The sequence below is a fragment of the Lynx canadensis genome, chromosome B1 (assembly GCF_007474595.2).
Source record: "Lynx canadensis isolate LIC74 chromosome B1, mLynCan4.pri.v2, whole genome shotgun sequence".
Lineage (NCBI taxonomy): Eukaryota > Metazoa > Chordata > Mammalia > Carnivora > Felidae > Lynx > Lynx canadensis.
Genome location: NC_044306.2, coordinates 49,435,794 through 49,457,300, shown reverse-complemented (window position 1 = coordinate 49,457,300; position 21,507 = coordinate 49,435,794). Strand labels below are relative to the sequence as shown.

At 41.9% G+C, this 21,507-nt stretch overlaps 1 protein-coding gene across 1 annotated transcript in view; it reads left to right on the top strand.

The window, feature by feature from the left end:
• Nucleotides 1-16,770, top strand: part of NUGGC (nuclear GTPase, germinal center associated) — a 52,707-nt gene extending 35,937 nt beyond the window's left edge. Inside the window, 8 exon segments of the mRNA XM_032592870.1 lie at nt 3,352-3,516; nt 7,228-7,385; nt 9,097-9,235; nt 10,419-10,481; nt 10,483-10,528; nt 11,233-11,369; nt 13,631-13,721; nt 16,081-16,770. Of these exon segments, the coding sequence (XP_032448761.1) occupies nt 3,352-3,516; nt 7,228-7,385; nt 9,097-9,235; nt 10,419-10,481; nt 10,483-10,528; nt 11,233-11,369; nt 13,631-13,721; nt 16,081-16,232 (951 nt within the window). The 3' untranslated portion in view covers nt 16,233-16,770.
• Nucleotides 16,771-21,507: the final 4,737 nt, after the last annotated feature.

Genomic DNA, 21,507 nt, shown 5'->3' with positions numbered 1-21,507 from the left:
GTCTGACCTCTCGGTTTTGGCTCCGGTCATGAGCTCACAGTTCATGGGTTCTGGCCCATATTGGGCTCTACACTCGCAGTGCAGAACCTGCTTGGGATTCTTCTCTCTCCCTCTCTCTCTCTCTCTACCCCTCCCCTGATCTCACTCTATCAAGATAAATAAACTTAAAAAAAAACAAAAAATCAGAACTCTGACTCACAGCCTGTAGCCACCTGCCTAGGAAACCAGCCCCTTATCTACAATAATGAGCTTGGGAGGGCAGCCTGCTATAAGTTAGACTCATGGGAGTCAGACTGCTATCTGATTCCAAGAAGCTAAGCAATAATGTCTATAACAATTAGCCCCAAATGGGCTGATGGGTTAATAATCGACAACTTTCCTAATCTACATCCCTGCTTCCAGCCAAAGAAGCCAAATATGCACCCTACCGAATCATATAGGATCCTTGCTTCTAGTAGCCCACCCACAGCTTCCCTGTGCCAGCGGCCTCAAATGGGAGCATACCTGAAGACTTCCACTCCTCTGCTTGCCTTTGAGTCTCTGCCAAACCCAAGTGATGGTGGCTCTCTTGCTACAGCAAGTTCTGAATAAATAGCCTTTGCAGGTTTTCATTTGGTTGGTGTTTATTTCCACACTTGCTTTCAGCCATCAGATTTGCACAACCAAACTGTCCAATTTTTTGTCATGCAGAAGGAGGTAGGGCCAGAGAAAGTGAACCAGTAGGGATCTATGAGAGTTCAAGGGGCTGGTCCTGAGAATGTGGGTAGGTATACCCAGTTTGGCCCCATGGAGTGGCCAGGAGGAGCAGATAATGGGGACCTGATCTCAATGTGAAGAGTAAGCAATGCCAACTGTAGACGGCATCTGCAGTTTTGGTCAAATATCTACATTAAAAAAATTCTATATAAAAGTGATATATAGAGAGAGGTTCCCTGTCTTTTTTATCATATTTCTTATGCCTCATTTTGGCTTAGTTCTGTGACAAAAACAAACAAACAAACAAACAAAAAAAAAAACCCAAAAACTAAAAAAATAAAACAAAGCATAAAACAACCTCCTGGAATCTGAGATTCTCTAATTTGACTTTGTCCTCTGAAATACCAGGGAAGCATTTGACCTTCTAACTTCCCGAAAAAGTTCTTCGGGGTGAAAATCGCCTCTCTGCCCAGCAAAAGATTGCTTTTGGAAGTGCTGATGGAAAACAAATCAGATGTGGTGCCGTGTGCGGTTGGTTTGTTTTACAAACACAAGGACAAGGCATTTTGCAATCAAACTCAGAAGTTGCCCCCCCCATGCTCTCCTCTGCTGAGGCAGAGGGGCAGCCCGTGTGGGATGAAATACCATCCTTGCAGCCAGACTGTAGGCGACAGCAAACACAGGGCAGGGAGCCGGTTGGCGCTTCTCGGGTAGCCCTTCAGATAGCCTTTTGCCAGCATTTTCCCTCAAATTCTTTGGCCTCAGATATTGGTCTCAGTCTTTGTTCATTGATGGAAAGTTGCAAGGCAAGAGTTTTGTCAGTTCCTTTGCATTCTGAAAAAAAAAAAATCAAACCTAAGAATGTGGTGGTATATCAGTTTTAAGATTATGATTCAAACCAAAAAATAGAGAATTTGCATAGTTAGTGATTTTAAATGAACAGGGATCTAGTCATTATTTTTATGAATCAGTAGGAAGTTCATTATGACATCTCAGTGTTGAATGAGCCCTGTGTTTATTCATAGTAAATACCAGCTTTTCCTCTTCTAATTGTTCCTTTATTCCCAGACCTCCTCTTTCTTATCATTCTTTTGTTTATTTAACAAGGATTTGTTGAGGGTGAGCCTTTGTGAGAATCTTGCCCGTAGAGTTTCCATTGGTGACTCCTTTCTTATTTCCTTTTGATCACCAGTGACACCAAAAACTCAAAAGAATCCAGAAGGCATTCTGAAAGAAAAGTATGGCTTATAGAATTCTTACTGGTGAAAAACTGGGAATCCCCAGGGTTCGCTGAAAGCTGAATAGTCTCCATAAACTTTAAAACTCGTCTGCTCTAAGACTTACAGAGTGTGGGAGTTTGAGAAACACCTGTTGTCCGGAACATTCAACCTCATTCACTTCAATACAATCAAGATCCAGAAAAGCTCAGTCATTTGTATAAGGTCACACATCAATTTGAGAGCTATTTCTGTCATCACATTTTGAATAGAATTTAAAAGCCCACGTTGTCTAACAGTCTCTCTGGGGCGTTCGTTCACTCCAAATTGTTTGTCAGCCACACATCCTGTGCCATGCCTCAGAATAAACAAACATGAATAACACTGTCCGTGGATCCTTCAGTGAGTTCCAAGTCTAGGGAAGAAGATATGGGATGGGACTGACATAGCACAGCAGGAGGAAGGCTGGAACACAGGGATGTACAAAAAGCAATGGAAGCACAGGAAAGAGAACGCCAGTTCCACCACATGGGTGCTTTGGAGCTTTGTCTGGAAGGATGGGAAGCTTGTGCAAAGGCATGGGGTCACAAAAGGGATGACACATTTGGGAAATGGTAGCGCATTCAGGAGCAGATACCCTGGGATAGGATGACATCTTGGGCAAACAGAGAGCTGGTGGTGCTGGAGAAGTTGGTTGAGACCTGGCTATAAAGAGCCTTAAGTGCTGAGCTAAGTAGTATGGCTTCCATCTGCTGCAGGCACTGTGGGGTCCCCCAAAATTCTCACACAGGGAACAACACGACACAATTCCCAATTTGGAACCTAGGGGTCCAGGCTACCTCTCCCTTGTATCATTTCAGTAGATCTTTTCCTCCTTGATTAGACTGTATTCTCCTTTGAAGAAAAGGCCTTGTCTTTATTGTTGTGTCCTATAGCTTTGTTATTCAAAGTATGGCCCAGGGCCCAGAAGAGCAGCATCACCTGGGGGCTTGCTGGAAATGTAGAATCTCAGGTTTTGGGATTTGACCAAATTCTCCCTGTGATTTGCACACATGTTAAAGTTTGAGAAACACTATCCTCAAAAACTGTTTTGTGCCCAGTCAAAATCCACTAAATGTTAGTAGAATCAGATGTCAATGAAAAATATGTTTTAACAGCAATTGGATTTTTATTCTACTAGTCATTCCCTCGAAAAGCCTAATGGTTTACACTCCCAAAGTAAGTTGCTGGAGGCATATATTTATTGTGTTCTCCAATCCACAAAACTTAAGGAGATTTGTGCACTGAGAGATGCTTTACTGGGACAATAGAAATCATCTGAGGGTGATTAGCTCAGGCTAAATCTTGTGTTGGTGGATGAGCATAAAGGAAGCAAAGTTTGAGAGAAAGTGTCCTTAGAGAGGAGGTGGCCTTATGCTTCTCTGACCCTTGTCCCTAGAATGAATTCTTGCACATGAGTGGCCTGCGGAGATTTGTGGAAGAGAAGATACAGCTTCTGGAGAAGGTCATTGACCAGTGCTTTGCCCACATCAAACAGCCTCTGCAAGAAGGAGTCAGAAATGCCAAAGCTTCCTACCGACGGATCCTCGGGACATGCCTGGTGGTGAGTGACCCTTTCCAGGGAGGACCTGTAATATTTGGTGACATCTGCCTTACCTCCAAGCTCTTTTGCACTATTCCATGGCCTTTGAAGGAACTAAAAAGCTAAAAGAGAGTAGGAGAGGGTGAAAATTGCATACAAGAAAGCATGTAGTGAGAACTGCCCAATTGTACATGGTGAGGAAAAGAGTGCATGGTTCAGTGGAGTTGAGCTGGAATTTCGGATCTGAGGTCTTTCTACCCATCATCCACTGTGTAGCCCTGGGTGAGGCCTGAAACCCATTTAAGCTTGTAGGTTTTTTCTTCTGCAAAATGAGGTGCTAAATACTTGCCCTACCTATCTTAACGGGGTTGATATAAATGTCAATTCGATTGCACAGTAAGGAAACATCTTGAACCCTCTCACTAGGCATGCAACTGTTTTATCTTTTAATTACTTATATGGGCTTTCTGAGGGATAAAATGTAAGTGCCAGGCTTTATTTATCTAAGGCTAAGGGGTGGGGAAAAAAAGGCGTATCGTATTAGTTGGCTAGGGCTGCATAACATAAAATATCATAGACTGGGTGGTTTAAATGGCAGGCATTTATTCTGACAGTTGTGAAGGTTAGAAGCTCAAGATCAAAGCAGTGCAAGGTTGGTTTCCCCTGGGGCCTCTGTTTTTGGCTTGCAAAAGGCCACCTTCTAGCTGTGTTCTCCCATGGTCTTTTCTCTATGTGTGCCTCCCTGGCATCTCTCTCTCTTCGTATAAGGACAGCTGTCCAGTAAGATCAGGACCCACCCGTTAAGTCCTCATTTAAAACCTAATTACCTCCCTAAAGGCCCTATCTCCAACTATAGTCACATCAGGGTCAGGGCTTGAACATGTTGATTCAGAGGGATACAGTTCACTCCATAACACCTGTTAAGAGTAAAACGTGATGCACAACACCGCTCATGTGACAAAGATGATACAGAAGTATCTAGAGCTGGGAGTAGCACCTAGATTGTATGTTGTTGCCATTGTTTTAATATGAGTTGGAAAGCTAGAACATTAGCAGAGAAAAGGTGGTGTGTAATGGGGCTCTACATTTCCGCGGGCTTTTTTATATACACAGATGATACCACCTCTCTAGCATATGATCTCATCTGGGTGTTCTTACTTGCATGGCTTTCGTAAGAGTTTGTTTCGGGATCTAGATCAGTAGGTATGTGCCGTGACTGGGATGAGAGGGAAGGAGATGCCTCTGGTATCGGACAGAGAAAACACTAGAAAACTGAAAGCTAAAACAGTAAAGAAGTGGGAATGATCGTGGGGTCATCAGAGAGGACTCTCAGATTTCTGACATAGGAGAAGGGAGGTGGCATGCCTTCCGTGTGGAAGCGGGCAGCTGAGTGTCCGTGAATGTAGTATGTGCATGAGCATTGGCTCATGCCTTCAGCAAACGTGGAAGAAATGCTGACTCTGGTGCCCAGATACTGGGCATCACTGATTCAGTCCTCACAACAATTCTGGGTGGTAAACAGTCTTATTAGTTTCATTTTATGGCCTTACAGAGGCTGAACAACTCGTCCGTGGCCACATATGGGATCCACATCTACTGCAGGCCTGTCTATTTTCAGAGCCTGGATGCCCAACCCCTACACTTGCCTGTTGCATCTCTGCAAACGATTGCAGCTACTTGTGATTGCCAACCAGTTACGTGATTCAACATTTGTAAATCCCCACAAAAGTAGTGAAGTCTGTCTAATAGCCAACATCGCCTTGCCAACTCTGGAGTGAGCCTCCTTAGGAGTGGGTCCTCTGGCCCCATTCTGGTGACTGTAACCCCAGCCAGTGCCTGACGGAGCCTCATGGCGAAGACCTGAGCCAGCACTGGCCCCGCTGTTGGGAAAGGTCAGTCTGTGCATGCGGTCTTTCAATCCCCACTTGGCCACATAAGAATGGGCCTGGACCACTTCCTTACCAAGAGATAAAGAGCCCTCACAGCCTGTCCTGGGCTTATCGCCTTGTGTGGAAATATTCTTCCCTGTTTTATGCTCAGTGTGTACTTCTTTGTTCTACTTAGTATAGGCAGCCAAGGCCCTTGGGCTAGCTCCCAGTTTTCTGTATTTCAGATCCTGTGGGGGAGGGCTTGGGTCCTTCTACATTGTGGGATCCCATATTGTGGGATCACCTGCATTGGCTGTGGAGGGGGTCTGCTGGCCACAGGGACCCGTGTGTTGCAAAGGGCTGGATCTTGTGCACACTTTTTCTCCTCTTGCTGTAAGTAAATGCTGTACTGCCTGAGCCTAGTGTGAATATTGTCTGTTCTCAGTGACCTTGAATCATGTACTTATCTCTTTTCTGGGTGGTGTTTATCTGCCTTTTAACCTTGGCCACACAGCCTGGCCATCTAGTGAACAGTGAAACAGCAACTGAGCTATATCTGAATTCCTGACCCACAGAGCTGGTGAGAGATAATAAATAATTGCTTATTTATTTCATCAGGCCTGGGGTAAATAAGTGACTCTGGGGAGAACTGTTTCTATATGATGGTAAAAGATCCCAGATCACCAAAAGTGAGTAAGTAGGTTCTGAGAAAGCAAAGGCACAAAGCAGAGACCATTCCTTTGAGACAATTTGCTCATAGAAGGAACATCTTCAGACCTTCGCTAGGATGTCATCCCGTGAACTGTCCCCTGTCTCACCAGTTCTTAAATGGTGTTTTTCTCTGTAACTAAAGACATGTCTGAGGTGTCTTGGATAGGACACTTTCCTCTGTGATCAGAAATTTGGGCAAACATTATATGTTACCATCATATTATTATGTAACATAGTAAACTAAGCTACATATCTAACCAGAAGAGAATGGTAAAATAAATTGGGATATATCCACATGATATTATGTGGTTATTGAAACAATTTTTGCAAGCATTTACAATGACTTGAGGAAATGTTCATGTTATATTATTAAGTGAAAAGAGCAGAATATTAAAATGAATATATATATATATAGTATGATGCCAATTGTATTATGCTACATGACCATACACATGAAACAGATTTCCTTAAAGCATATATCATTGATTGATCACAAGGACCTCCACTAAAATTTTGGTCAGTGCAAATATATTTTTATTCCCCTTACTAAGAATCACCATCTGGCTAAGATTTATCAATGTCTCGTGTGGCTCTAGCTTCATTGTATTTTTTTTGCCTCTGATTTTTTGAATTTATTTCTCTGGGAAAAAATGTTATGAAGATGTACAAATCAAATTACATTTTATTAGGCATTCCACAAAAGTATTTAAAAACTTGGACTATGCTTGGAAGGTCTGAAACATATACTCCCAGTAGGGTCATAGCACATTTTCATTTAATAATTGTTCATTTAAGCCTACTTACTTATGCTGTTGCCAGATGGTAAGAACATCAAGGCAGATAAGACACTGTTTGTGTCCACAATGAGCAGCTGTTCTGGTAGAGAAGCGCAATGAGTAAACAGATAAATAGAAACTGTATGAGGAGACTTGTGATCAAGGAAGCACAGACGCTCCGGAAGCCAGGGCAGCCGCCAACTCAGGCGTGACTGCTGTGCCCTCTGTCTGGCTCAAGAGTATGCTGAAACATGAAGCTGTCCCTTCTCTTCCCTGTGATTCTTGGTCATAGCCTGTGGCCAAAGGCAATACAATTCTGATCCTGTGACATTGTAGTTAATGTTTACTAACTATTAACTTATTGTTTAATTACCTAGAGGAGTAGAGGAAACCAGGGCTTTCATCAGACTCTGAAAGCTGTTTGCCTGAAAAATGGCATCTATGCCTCCAGGACTCTTGCAAGAATAGATCTGAACGAAGCCATCACTCAGCCCATCTATGACCAGATCGATCCCGTTTTTGGAGGCATTTTTAGGTAAAAGATCCTTTCTCTTGCCCCTTCGTGAACAAACATCTGAAGAGCATTGGGCTGGAGTCTCCGCTTTATAAGAATTTGTACTTTGGATCTGGAAGCGTGAAGAGTAGCTTGCAACTTGAGGAGGAAAGCTTAGTCTCTGGAAAAACACAAAAGCCTTCTTGGTTTGGTTAGTTAATTTCTCGTGGCGACCTGGAGTACAGATGGAGATGTTACTTTTAGACTAATATTATGATTCCCATTATTTTTCAAATATCTCATACATGCAGCAAGGGATACATTTTCTTATGGATCTGAGCCCAGGACAGGTTATTTTGGTTGGAGAGTGTGGAGTTAAGCAAACACATGGCCTTTGCAAATTTCCCAAATGCAAAACTGCAAAGTGGCTGACTGATGACTCTGTGTTTGTTTTGACATACTGCATGCTTGCTGACTTACTAGCTGTCTGAGCTTCATGGTGCCTCCTCCTTCCCTCCTTCCTTGACCTCTAATCCTTTTCTCCACCTACAGAAACAGAATTTCCTAATCCCTTAGTGCAAGAGCCTGCCCCAGTCTCCCTCCTTGGCCTCTGGCATTTCACCACCTGCTGCTGCTCGAACCATTCTACCTTTGCTTGATTCTTACTCGGTGTTCCCCTACTCTGCCCCCACCTTCCTTTAACTCCTTTGGGTCATGCCATTCCATCTACCCTATCTCAGTTTACAAGTCTGTAGGATAAACTCCAAATTATTTACAATGGCATTCAAGACATCCCACCTGCCTCTAACTGGCCTTTCCACTCTATCCCAGTCCTGTTGCTCAGTACCAGCCTCCTGCTTCAGCCAGCCTGGAGGGTAGCAAAGAGCAAGCGAGATGTACCAGGAACTGTGCTAAGCTCTGTGCGCACAGGATCTTATCAGATCCTCTCAATAACCCTCTGAAGGGCCTTCTGTCTATCTACAAGTGGACAAGCTAAGATTAAGAGGACTATGGACAGCTTTCCCAATGTCAGTCAGCTCTTAAGTAGAGAGCTAGGAGTTCAAGTCTATGCTCTCTCCTCTATAACCTGCTGTTTCTTCCTCCTGGGATGTTCTGAAAATTTTGTTCACTACGTTGTCCCCATGGGGAATAGCCCTTCCTTGTTTTCACTTCCCTAAATCTTATCCATCTTTTAAAATGTAGTTCAGGGTGTCTGCGTGTCTCAGCCCTTTGAACATCCGACTCTTGATTTCAGCTCAGGTCACAATCTCATGCCCCATGTTAGGCTTTGCAGTGAGAGCCCAGAGCCTGCTTGGGATTCTTGCTCTCCCTCTGTCTCTCTGTCTCTCTCCTTCATTCTCTCTCTCTCTCAAAATAAATAAACATTAAAAAAAATGTAGTTTAAGTCCCACACTTGCAAATGGAAACACCTTGGCAGTGGGAAGACTGACCTTTGAGGCTAAACAGATCACTGTACAAAGTAGCCTGGCTCTGCCACTTGCTAGCTGTGTGACTGTGAACACAACAGCTGTCTTCTCTGAACCTCAGTTTTCTTGTCTGTAAAATGGGTTTCACAGACTTTAGGTGCAGGACCTGGCACAGAACAGTGCCTGGCACCAGTAGGAATTCAGTACCTATTCATTCTCATCCCCCTGTCTTAAAAGTGAATAAAAGGATACCAGCTAGTTTCTTTTTGTTTTAGCCCCACGGTGGCCACGTTGTCTCTTAACGTTTTATACTGTTTCTTCTGTAGAGCTGGAAAGCCCACTGGGTCAGCATTGCTGCCTCACGTAGAAGCTTTTAAGCACTCTCTACAGGAGAAAATGATGGAAATTGGAATAAGAAGTGGCTGGAAATATGATAGTTACAAAAAAAGTTTTCTGATCCAGGAGGTAAGATCCCTGTAAAACGAAGAGGGCAGTGACGTTGGGCAGTGGCTTTCTTACCAGCAGCATTCCAGAAGTATTGCATGTCTCTCCCCCCTGCTCTCCGGAGTGCCAAGGTCTGGGCACGTCTTGTAGCAAGTGCTGTGAGACACAACACACAGTGTGTGGGGTGGCCCTTAGACTGCCATGAGGATGTAGGACGGGACACCAAGCCAGCTCTATGCCACTGGGAAGCAACCAGCAGTAAGTGCCGAGGTTGGAAAGGAGACTCAGTTCCCAAGAAGAATATTCAAAGAATCTTTAGAGGCACAACATTTGAATCCACCTGTAACATCCACTTGTAACTGACCTTCAATCATTTTTGCCAATATTATAAGTCATTATTCACAGCAATGAAGCTTAAAGAAGAGTCTTTTTTTTTTTTTTTTTTTTTGTACATCATTTGTTAGTTTTGAGTCCTCAAGACTCTTGTCTGTGACCCCATTTTCCTCTAGCCTGTCTTAGTCTATTCAGGATGCTATAACAAAATGCTGTAAATGAGGTAGGTATACACAACAGAAATTTATTCCTCACAGGAGGCTGGAAGTACAAGGTCAAGGTGCAGGCAGAGTTGGTGGCTGGTGAGGGTCCACTTCCCAGTTCATATATGATGGTCTTCTCACCATCACCTCACCTTAGCAGGGGCAAAGGAACTTGCTAGAGTCTCTTCCATAAAGGGAATAGTCTCAATTATGAGGGCTGCCTGCTCATGACCTAGTCCCCTCCCAAAGGCCCCACCTCCTATGCTATCACCTTGGGGGTTAGGGTTTTAACATACAAATTTGGGGGGACACGAATGTTCAGCCCATAGCACAAGCACAGCCCGAAATTACACAGCAACACTAGAGAACTATCCTGTTCTCACATCCTCCCCCTAAGAGGGCCTATTGACCACCTTGCACGTGCCTGAGTTCAACTCAGCAAAATATTTGAGTCATTTGTAAGTGCCAGGCATGGTAGGAAACACTTTGGGATATAAAGATGCTAAGACAGAGTTCCTGCCTATGAGAAGCTCACAGCCTCATTGGGAAATGACATGGAAACAGCCAAGCATAACATAAAGCCGAAGGAAATGGTGGCCACACACAGGAACACCCACTTCTATTGAAGGAATTGTCACAAATGGCCTTTTGTTAATGTGGATTCTCAGATAAGTGCCATCCTGGGAGGCCTGGAAGATTACATCCTCAGAAAGAAGAGGAGGATCTATGAGGTCTCTCACCACCTCTGTTCAGAGCGACCTGAAGCCCTGTTATGAAGGTGGGCGCTCCAGAGGGCGACATGTCTATTTCCTCTGGGGTCTTTCTGTCAGCTCCTTCAGCGTCCTTTTCTTCTGCTCTCCTCTCAAAGTATTTGTCCTCCTGCGTCCTAAATCCCTCTCATACTCTTAGTCCACAAATTGAAAACCAAATAACTTTAAGGGTCAGGGGACAGGTGACCCATGAATCAGTTTTATCTGTGTGTTTCCAGTGCTTTCTGCCCACCCTGTGTCTATTCACCCTGCTTCTCCTCTCCTTGCTGCATCTCACCTGGTAAACTATTGAGTCCACTATCTGATTCTCATTCTTATTCCCTTTAAGTATTTGTAACCTCCCTTCCAGCTCCTTCTTGTTTTGGCGGTCCCATTGTTTTTTTCTGGTCGTGGTGGTGGGGGGGGGGGGGTGCATGGGAATTTTGTAAACTTCTGCTTAATTCATCCATTAGATTTTCTGAATGACAGTTATCTAAATTCTGAGAGTGCTGATCTTTTGTATCATATTATGATTAAACAACTTCCACTGTGTGGAAAATGGTGCCACATATATGAATATATGTGTGTGTATGTCCGTATGTATGTGTGTGTCTGTGTACACATACATATATGTGTGCATACATAGTTTTTGTTTGCTTGCCTTTCTTTCTGATGCGAAAGATTTCTCTGCAAGTCCTTGTTGTGGTGTGACTGTAGCTATCATTTTTGCCAGAGGCCGCTCAGATTGCTGGCAAAAAAGCGTGTGAGAGAATGAAAGACGTCATCAGGAGAGGGGTGGACCGGCAGGTGGCCGAGGGCATGTTTGAAAGGGCTCAAGAAAGAATGCAGCACCAATTTCAACAACTGAAGGTATTCGACACCCACAGTCTGAATTCCAGCCCCAAAGAGGCTTCTTGGAGGGAGCCAAAGAAGCAGGGGCGGACGGTGGAAGAGGTGGTAGTCATTCGGGTCCAAAAAGAGCTGATATCTTCTGTAAAGTGGCCCCAACTGATGCCTACGATGCCAGGAGAAGAGGCCAGCTGGCACTTGGCATTCCCCCTTCCCTGCCACTGCATCCTGGTGTTGGGGTCTCTCTGGGACTGTGACTTCAGAAATGCAGCCCCTCCGGCTCTCTCTCCTGTCTTTCCTCTTTACCAGGTCACCAGCAGAACAACGGTAATAGCCGATAGGGGTCCTTAAGCTTTTGACATAGCTCATTTAACCCCCAGCAAGCCTGGGAGGTAGGGACTATTATTGTTCTCATTTTACAGATAAGAAACTGAGGTAGAGAGAGAGAGAGGTATAGCGACAGGCCACATAGTTACTAAGTTGTAGAGCCAGGTTTGGGACTAGGTAACCCAGCTCCAGCGTCTCCGTCTCTGACAATAGCATAATCTCCAGATGGATTTTTTGAAATGAGGGAAATGTCTAGTCTACATGAAACATCAATAAATAAATGCCAATAAACTATCATAGGTCAGTCACCTTTGACACCTAGCATAGATTTAGGTCTGATTCTATCTCAGAAAACAGTTCTAAGAGTTCCTTGAACCTAATGCTTCTGTCAAGTACACTTGAGCCATCTTGTCTCAGCTCTGGGTCTCTTTGCTTGCCACCCCCCTCCCAAGTAATAAAAATTCTTTGTTTTAGTCCAAGCCACTGTTGGCCTCTCCATGGCCATGTGCATTTCCAAATTCTTCTGCCTCAGTCCAGACTTAGCTGACCCTCTCCTAAGCTGGCTACTTGTTATTTCCATTCACCTCTCAACCAACCTACTTCCTGAAATGTCTGCAACTTACTTAAGGTCAGTCTTGTGTCCCCCACCCAGACCCCTACCCCACCCCACTGCAGTTTTGGAAAAATACCATTCTCTATAATACAAAGTATACAATTTCTCTCAGAATGAGCTAAGAGGTGTTTCGTTTGCCAGTAGCAGTTTACTTTCTGTCATTTAATATGTTATCATAGTCTACAAATACTTGCATAAAATTGGCCAAACTCTACAGCCTGCAGTCCCCATTTGGTATATGGAAATTGGCCCTGGGGCACCTGGGTGGCTCAGTTGGTTAGGCGTCTGAATCTTGGTTTTGGCTCAGGTCATGATCTCATGGTTTGTGAGTTCAAGTCCTGCGTTGGGCTCTGCTCTGACAGCACAGAGCCTGCTGGGATTGTCTCTCTCCCTCTCTCCTTGCTCCTTCCCTGCTCATGCCCCCTCTCTCTCTCACTCAAAAATAAATAAACTTTAAGAAAAGAAATTAGTTCTTATCATACCCCCCAAAAACAATGCCACTAAAAAAAAATGATTAGTACGTTGATCATATGCAAATGCATCTTAAATGACAGAAATGTGGGAAGTTGAAAGTGGGCAAAGACACAGAGTGACCCCATTCCCTGATCTTATGGACAAGGAGGCTGAAGCCCAGAGGGCCTGTGTTACTAGCTCAAGGCTCACAGCTAGAGCTGGGACTAGAGCTTAGGGTTCTTGGCCTGGTGTGTTGAGGAAAAAAACAAGAGTCAGGAGACCCAGGCTCAAAATACTATGTCAGTCTAGATGAAAGAGTCAGGTGTTTTTCAGAGGTAGACAAGAGATGGTTAGAAGAGGGAAAATGGTTTGCATTCATAGAAGGACTGATACAAGAAAGAAGAAATTTCTCAGGCAGTTGGGACGAAGAATCAGGAATGTCAAATATGATGTGCTGCACAAAGCAGGTATTCAATAAACATCTTTCCAGTGACTAAATGCACGATAGCATTGCAGGCTAGTGACCAGCTCTTTTTCTCTTTTTCCATCTCTGCGATTGCTGTTTTCTCCCCACTGCCCCTCCCCCCCCACCTCCATGAAGCCTCCTTAGCTCCTGATTCAATTGGTCAGCACCAGAGAGGTCCAATCACATATGAATCTTGATAGACAGGAAAGGAGATGCTGAGACAAGTAGGACCCCACAGAAATGTTGCTCTGAGGGTTCCTGAGCCACTTGCTGCACTCTAAAGTAGCCCACTCTTGGAACTGACTTTGATTTTGGCACCCCCAGTCTGCACAATTTGTGGGGGATTGGTTGGGGTCCCTTTCCTAAGATAACTTTTCCTTGGACTGTGCCTTCCTAACAGAATGACCATGCTTTGTTGTATAGAATGGAATCACGGAGAAGGTGAAGGGAAGTATCGCCACCATGCTGACCCTTGCTTCATCCCAGGGGGATGGTCTCTACAAGGAGCTTGCAGGTAAATACATAAAACTTTTGCATAAGCGATGACCTTGTGGGCACCCCTAGCTGTGGTTGCTCTTTGCTGGATTTAAAGAAATCAACTAGGAAGAATTTCCAGGGCATGGGATAGAGATGATGATGACGACGATGATGATGATGATGAAAACAATGACTACCCCACCCTTTGCTGAGCACCTGACCAAGGCCATGCATTATACTCGGGCTCTGTGTGCAGCATCTCGGATAATTCTCATGTTAGCCCTCAGAGGGAGATGCTGTTGCTACCTTTTGCACATGCGGAAACAGAGACTCAGGTTAGATTATGTGCCCAAGGATCTGTGGCTGGAAAGTGGCAAATTCAAATCGATACCTCTGCTCTGCAGTCTCCATAAATCCATTGTTTTGAGTACGTACCTTTTCATGAAAAGCCTCATATTCTGCTGGTGGTAGAGAAAGGTTTGTCTTCATGGACCAGGAGCCTGAGAATGCAACAGCAGCTGCCAGCAACCATCTCTATTCCATGCCATGAGCTCCCCCAGGCCTCCCGGTGTGAACTGGAGGGTATAAACTGGTACAGAAAGCAATCGGGACATTTGTAGTCAAGTCAAAAATGCACATATCCTTTGACCCAGCAATCCTACTTCCAGGAATCTATCCTGTGGTATCCTCATACATGAGAAGAATGGCATGTGGACAGGGTTATTCAGGGCACCATTGTTTTAGGATGGCAAACATTAGAACAACTCCAATATCCATCAGTAGAGCATTGGTTAAGTTAACTTAGGTACACAACTAGGGGAGGACCGTGCAATTGTTAGAAAGAATAAAGTGGCTTTTTATACAGAGTTAGTGGTGTGAAACAATCTCCAAAACATGTAAAGTGAAAAAGAGCAAGGTGAAAAACTGTGTGGAATACATTGCCATCTGTGAGAGAAGAAAAGGAAACACGTATGTATATGCATACAAATTTCCATGGGATACACAAGAAAACTGTCCACACTGGTTGTCTCTAAGGAGAGGAACTAGGAGCCTGGAGGACACAGAGGACGGGAGACTTATTTTTCACTCCATATGTTTTGTGCCTTTTAATTGTTAAACTCTGTGCACAAGTGCCTGCTGGGAAAAAATGGATCTGATGCCATTGCTGTATATCATTGGATATGTCATGGTGAAAGTGGTCGGAGCTATTTCTAAAGTAAAGCCACAGTTGCTGCTTCTAACCATCTGTTTTACACATATCTCTTGCTGTGGAAATGATTATTCCCCATCTCAGGTTGGTTAGACAGACATCTAACCTGTTCCTAATGGTCTCTTGGGAAGGTGATACAACACCCTCTCACTCTACTTTATGGAACTCTCTCATGACCTTCTGTCTAGGCCTTCACAGGAGCCTGTTTTAAGATTACAGTCATCCAGTTGTGTCTTCCTTAAAGAACTCCTGCTCACCAAAGGTCTTCCAACTATCTAGGTCTCCCACACAAAAAAATGTTCCCCTGAGTTTAATGTAAATTGCTCCTGCCATAATTTAAGATCATTTCCCTTTCTTCCCATCAACAATAAAATATATACTATGTAGGGAGTACTGTGCCAGAGGACAGAGGTCTAAAACAGTCCCTGCTCTGAGTATTACTTGGTTGGTAAAAAGATGTGTGAGAATATAAATTAAAATAGTAAAATGGAAATTCCCTCTTGCCTGGAGGAGACCAAGATTTTGATCTAGCCAGGTCTTCAACCAATTAGATGAGGCCCACCCACATTGTAAAGGACAGTCTGCTTTTCTCAAGGTCTAATGATTTAAATGTAAATCTCATCCAAAAATATGTTCACAGAAACATCCAGGATAGTGTTTGGCCAAATAACTGGGCACCATAGCCCAGACAAGTTGACACATAAAATTAGCCATTATAAGGATATATGATTGCAGATCACAACGTGAAAACCCGAGCTGAGATGTCAAAACAGCAAATTCACTTAGAATGAGAACTTCTGGGAGCAGGGGGATCAGGGGAAGGAGAGAGAAGCCTGGAGAGGACTGAGGGGGAGGTTTGTTGTATAGGTGGGCTTGGTATCTCCTTCCCCTGAGCTCTTGTGAAGACTCGGTGATTTCCTACATCATTTTATGTGTTGGTTTGTGTTTCTTTTGAAGGGTGACTGCTATGCTGAGATAAGCCTTAAGAGCCAGAATGCCCAGTTTGATCAGGCTTTTTTATACAATAAATTGATCAGATGGACCATCTGATCTCTAAGTCCATTCCAGATGTCACATTCTGGGACAAGTGACCCAGGTCCTAGCAAGATTCTCAGGAGGTCTGTTTTCTGGGGACATTTCTGAAAAGGACACTAGCTCCTGATGCATGCTTTCTGCTCTTGTGTAGACGTCAAAAGTGAATACAAGGAGATGGAGAAGCTACACAGAGGCCTGAGGGAGGTGGCTGAGAACGCGGTGCTACGGAGAGGCATGCAGGATTTCCTTCTGAAGATGTCCCCGAGCAAGTTGTTCCCCCCAAATCATAAACATAATTCATAGGGCTTAGCACCAAGTAGATGAAAAACAAGCCTGGAGCCAAACAACCAGAGTTACTTGTGTTTTTAAAAATCTAATAAAGAATATCTCCCAACTGTTTGGACTTTATATACAACATAAAACTCAAAATACTGTTACTTCTGGCATAAGCTGACTGCTGAATAACATTACTTCCTTTGTATTCTGTAGCCAAAAAGCATCATCTTGAATTCCTAATGGAGTTCTAAAATTTTAGGGACAAGAAGCTCATGCTTCCGCAAAGAAAAATATCAAAACATTGAACAACTTAACTATTATGGAAAAAAGCGTTGCAAAATAAAGCTTTAGGGACCTAATTCTACTTCCCATTTTAATATCTATGACTCTTTTGGGTAAGGAAGTAACATTGTGCCATGGAAACAACATGAATTAGAGAACAGATGAGAGACCTGGCTTTACCACTTCCCAGGAGTGTTATTTATGGTCAGCGCTTCTCAAACATTTTGATCTCAGGACCCTACACGCTTGTTTGTGTGGGTTATAACTATTGATATTTACTGTATTCAAAATTAAAACTGAGAACAATTGGAAATAATTATTTACTAATTCACTTAAAATAAACTTATTACATATTAATACAAAAATGTATTTTTAAGTTTATTTTGAGAGAGAGGCAACACGAGTGAGGGAGGAGCAGAGAGAGAAGGAGAGAGAGAATCCCAAGCAGGCTCTGCACTGTCAGTGCAGAGCCCAATGTGGGGCTTGAACTCACAAACCATGGGATCATCACCTGAGCTTGAAATCAGGAGTCAGATGCTTAACCAACTGAGCCACCTGGGCACCCCCCCCCAAAACATATTTTTATGAAAAAACCATTTTCAAAAAATTTAGTGAGAAGAGTGACATTATTTACACTTTGGCAAATCTCTTTACTCTCTGACTTAATAAAAGACAGCTGGATTCTTGTATCTGTTTCTGCTTCTGTCAGGACATGTTTTTGGTTGACGTATATGAAGAAAATATAGATTCACATGGTATAGAGTTAGAATATGGAAGAATATTTTATTTACTTATTTTTTTAAAATTTATTTATTTTGAGGAAGAGAGTGAGCACAAATGGAGGGAGCAGCAGAGAGAGAGGGAGAGAAAGAATCCCAAGCAGGCTCCGTGCTGTCAGCACAATGCCCCAAAACTGTGAGATCATCACCTGAGCTGAAAGCAAGAGTCAGACTCTTAACTGACTAAGCCACTCAGGCACCCCTGGAAGAGTATTTTAATAGCCTTTTCAGATAATTTTTGTATATTTTTCTTTGATACAATAATCTTGATAGTTTCTTAACTATTCTAAGATAGTTTCTTAAAGGTTAGTCGCAGTATAGAATCTGAAACCATATTGGTGAACTTTGTCATATTCTGTTACATCAAATTGCATTTCTATCTCACAATTTGAATGTATCTTTTACCAAAGGATGATTTTGTGGCATTAGTCATTTTGAAAATATTTGTTCACTGAATTTAGCAGATCTTCCAAGTGTTGACACATTTCACTATATAATATACTAAAAAATCATATTTGTTAATATCTCTACCAACTTAGGAAAGTCTTGAAGGATTTTTCAAGAAGCTGTCAAGTTTGGGACACCTGGGTCAGTTAAGCGTCCAACTTCAGCTCAGGTCATGATCTCACGGCTTGTGAGTTCAAGCCCTGCATCGGGCTCTGTGCTGACAGCTCAGAGCCTGGAGCCTGCTTCAGATTCTGTGTCTCCCTCTGTCTCTGCCCCTCCCCTGCTCATGTTTTGTCTCTCTCTTTCTCTCTTTCAAAAATAAATAAATAAAAAGAGAACTTGTCAAGTTCATGGTAGAGGATATAAGTTTTATAAAATTCTATTTTGTTCCTAAAAGTTTATCTTATGATCGCAACAAATATTGTCAGTTGCTTTCTTTGAAGTGATAGGTATTTTGTTTATTTTTGAGAAAATGTCTACCACATAACCAAGTATGATTAACCATAGTTTGTCAATCATTATTTCAAGTAAAAATAGATTTCTGTGGGAAAAAAAGTCAAGTTCAGCTTACAAATCAACCATTCAAGTGTTTTTCTTTGAGGTAATAGAAGTGCCTTAAGTGTGCTCCCCTTTTGGTCACACAAAATAACAAAATAGCATCTATTTAAGGACCAATAATTAATGGAACTAATAGCTTTACTGTTTCATTAGGAACATTCTTAAGTGAAACTTGCTTTTTTTTTTTAACTGAAAATACACAGTGAAAAAGACAATAGTTGTTGTATAGTTGGTGCCACTACCTTGGTTCATGCTAAGGCGCAAGTGGTTTTACCCACCTTTGTTTTTAAATCTTTAGTGCCAGTGTCAACATGGTTAAAAAAAATACAAACAACATCTTAATATTATCACAAAAATAGTTTGACCTAGGAGACCCCCAGGAATGTTTCAAGGGCCACACTTTGAGAACTACTGGACAAATTATTTAAATTGTGTGAGCTTATCTGTAAAATGGCATTATTAGTAATACTTACCTTGACAGTTCTAGAGTTGTCAGGATATTTGAAATAATGCTTACAAAGTATTGACACATGTATTTAATGGCACTGGAAAATGGTTATTTGGGGGCAGAATAGAGGTGGAATTGTTTAGTGGTTGTTTGTTGGGAGACTTGAGTTGTGATCCCACCTCTACCCTGTACTAAAATGACTTTTGACAGTTCCTTAACATCTCTAAGATTTCATTTCCTCATATACCAAATGAAGGAAGTGAACCGGATGATTTAAAAAAGTCTTTTGCTGCTTTGAAACCCTAGGATTTTAAATCCTTCCATTTTTATTTTAACATTTTTTTTGCCTAAGTGAGATAAACAAGTATTCATCCATGTAGGTGAGTTCAAGTCCTTGTCATTTTAAACTTCTAAACACACAGTTTGATTGTGCTTTACATCATTTCACCTTTTATTTTTCAAGTAAGGGATGTGGAAGACTTCTGCTTCCAGTCATGATGGAGCAACAGGGACCAAATTTACCCTCTGGTGTTAAGCTACTAAAAAACCAGACAAAATTTATGAAACAACAGTTTTCAGATATAGGAAAATAGTACAGGACAATAATACCTGGAAGAAGGGAGACAAACAATGTAAGCCCTATAATTGCCCCTTCCTGCTGCCTACATAGAATTTCCAGGCCAGTGTACAGGGAGGGGGAGCCCAAACAGCCTGGAGGTTTCCCTGACTTGAAGAGAAAGAGTTCAGAGTTTGGGGAGTCCAAGGTGGTTAGAATTCATAGGGTAGATTACTGTGGGGAAGAGAGCTTACAGACAGAAAGCTCCAGATATATGAAGCAGAGCTCTCTTGAATCTTTAACTGAATACAGACTAGTACATGCAACTACCAAGAAACAACCACCAGAAAGGAGCAGGCAGAAAAATCCCCAGATCCTGCAACAAGTTAGGAGTAGCTAGAGTAGAAAGACCTTCTTACACATGGGGTATCAAGTAGAGACCTCAGAAGAATATTGCCTTAGTAGTGGGTCCAAGATAGCCCTAGACCAAAGGCTGTGGTGAACCCACCTAACAGAGATTGAAAACAAGCCTCAAAAGGATCAAAATCTTTACAATTAACTGCATCCTAGAACAAAACACAAAAACATTTAAAGGAATAAAAAATTCTAGCACCCAAAAATGGAAAATCCACAATGTATAGCATTAAAACAAAAATTACTAGGCATGCAACAAAACAGGGAAATATGACCCATAATGAAGAGAAAAATCAATAGAAGAGAGCCAGAAATGACACAGGTGATAGAATTAGTAGACAGGGATATTAAAATAGCTATTTTAAATTTACTCTGAATGCTCAAGAGGATGGGATAAAGTATTAATATAATGAGAGAAATAGAAGAAATTAAAAAGACCCAAAGAAAACTTCTGGAGATTAAGAACTTAATGTTCAGATGGGATTAGCAACAGAATAGATACTATAAAAGAAAATATTTGTTTAAAAAAGGTAAATATGTGAGGTAATTGATATATTAGTTAATTAACTTGATGGGGGAAAATTCTTTCTCAAAGTATGCATGTATGAAATCATATCAAAACATCAGGCTGTACACTTCAATTATCTTACATTGCAATTTGTCCATTATACTTTAATATAACTGAAAAAAAAAGATTAGTGACAGAAGACAGCATAATAGAAAACAGCCAAATGAAACAGAGAGGAAAGAAGGTTAAAAAAAATAGTCTACAAATGAGCTATAGGACATCATTTCCTAAAATTTTTGAAGTTTATTTAGTTATTTTGAGCGTGGGGGAGAGAGACAGAGAGACAGAGAGAGAGAGAGCACATAAGCAGAGGAGGGGCAGAGAGAAGGAGAGACAGAATCCCAAGCATGCTTCATCCCATCAGTGCAGAACCTGAACTCACAAACTGTGAGATCATGACCTGAGCCAAGATCAAGAATTGGATGTTAACTGACTGCACCACCCAGGAACTCCATGAGCTATAGGACATCATTAAACAGCTTAAAACATGTGTTACTGGAATCATAGGAGAATAAGAGAGATATAGAGACAATGAAAAAATATCTGAAAGCATTATGGGTGAGAATGTTTCAAACTTGATAAAAACTACAAACCTAGAGATCCAAGATGCTCAGTGAATACCTAGCACAAGAAACATAGAAAATCACACCAAGACATAATAATCAAACTTCTGAAAACCAGTGAGGAAGAGAAAATCTTAAAACCAGGCAGAGGGGGAAATATTACATACAGACAATTAAAGATAAGAATGACAGCAGACTTTTCATCACGAACAATGCAACACAGAAAACAAGGAAGTAATCTCTTTAAAACAAAACTGTTGACTTAGAATTCTGTACTCAGAAGAAAACATTTTTTAAAAATAAGGTGATACAGATTTTTTTTCAGACATTCAAAAGCTGACAGGAGTCATTACCAGAAGACCACTACTACAACAAATGTTAAAGAAAATCCTTCACTCAGAAGGATAATGGTACCAAATGAAAATTTTTATCTACATAAAAAAATCTTTCTCAGGAAAGACATAAAAGACTTGAACAACATAGCAACCAACTTTATAAATTGATATTTATAGAACACTCTACTCAACAGCATCAGAGTACATATTTATTTCTAGTGTACTCGGAACATTTACCAAAATAGGATATATGCTGAGCTACAAAACAAATCTCAATAGATTTAAAAGTATTGAAATCATACAGAGTTTATTCTCTGATCCCAGCGGAATTAAATTAGAAGTCAATAACAAA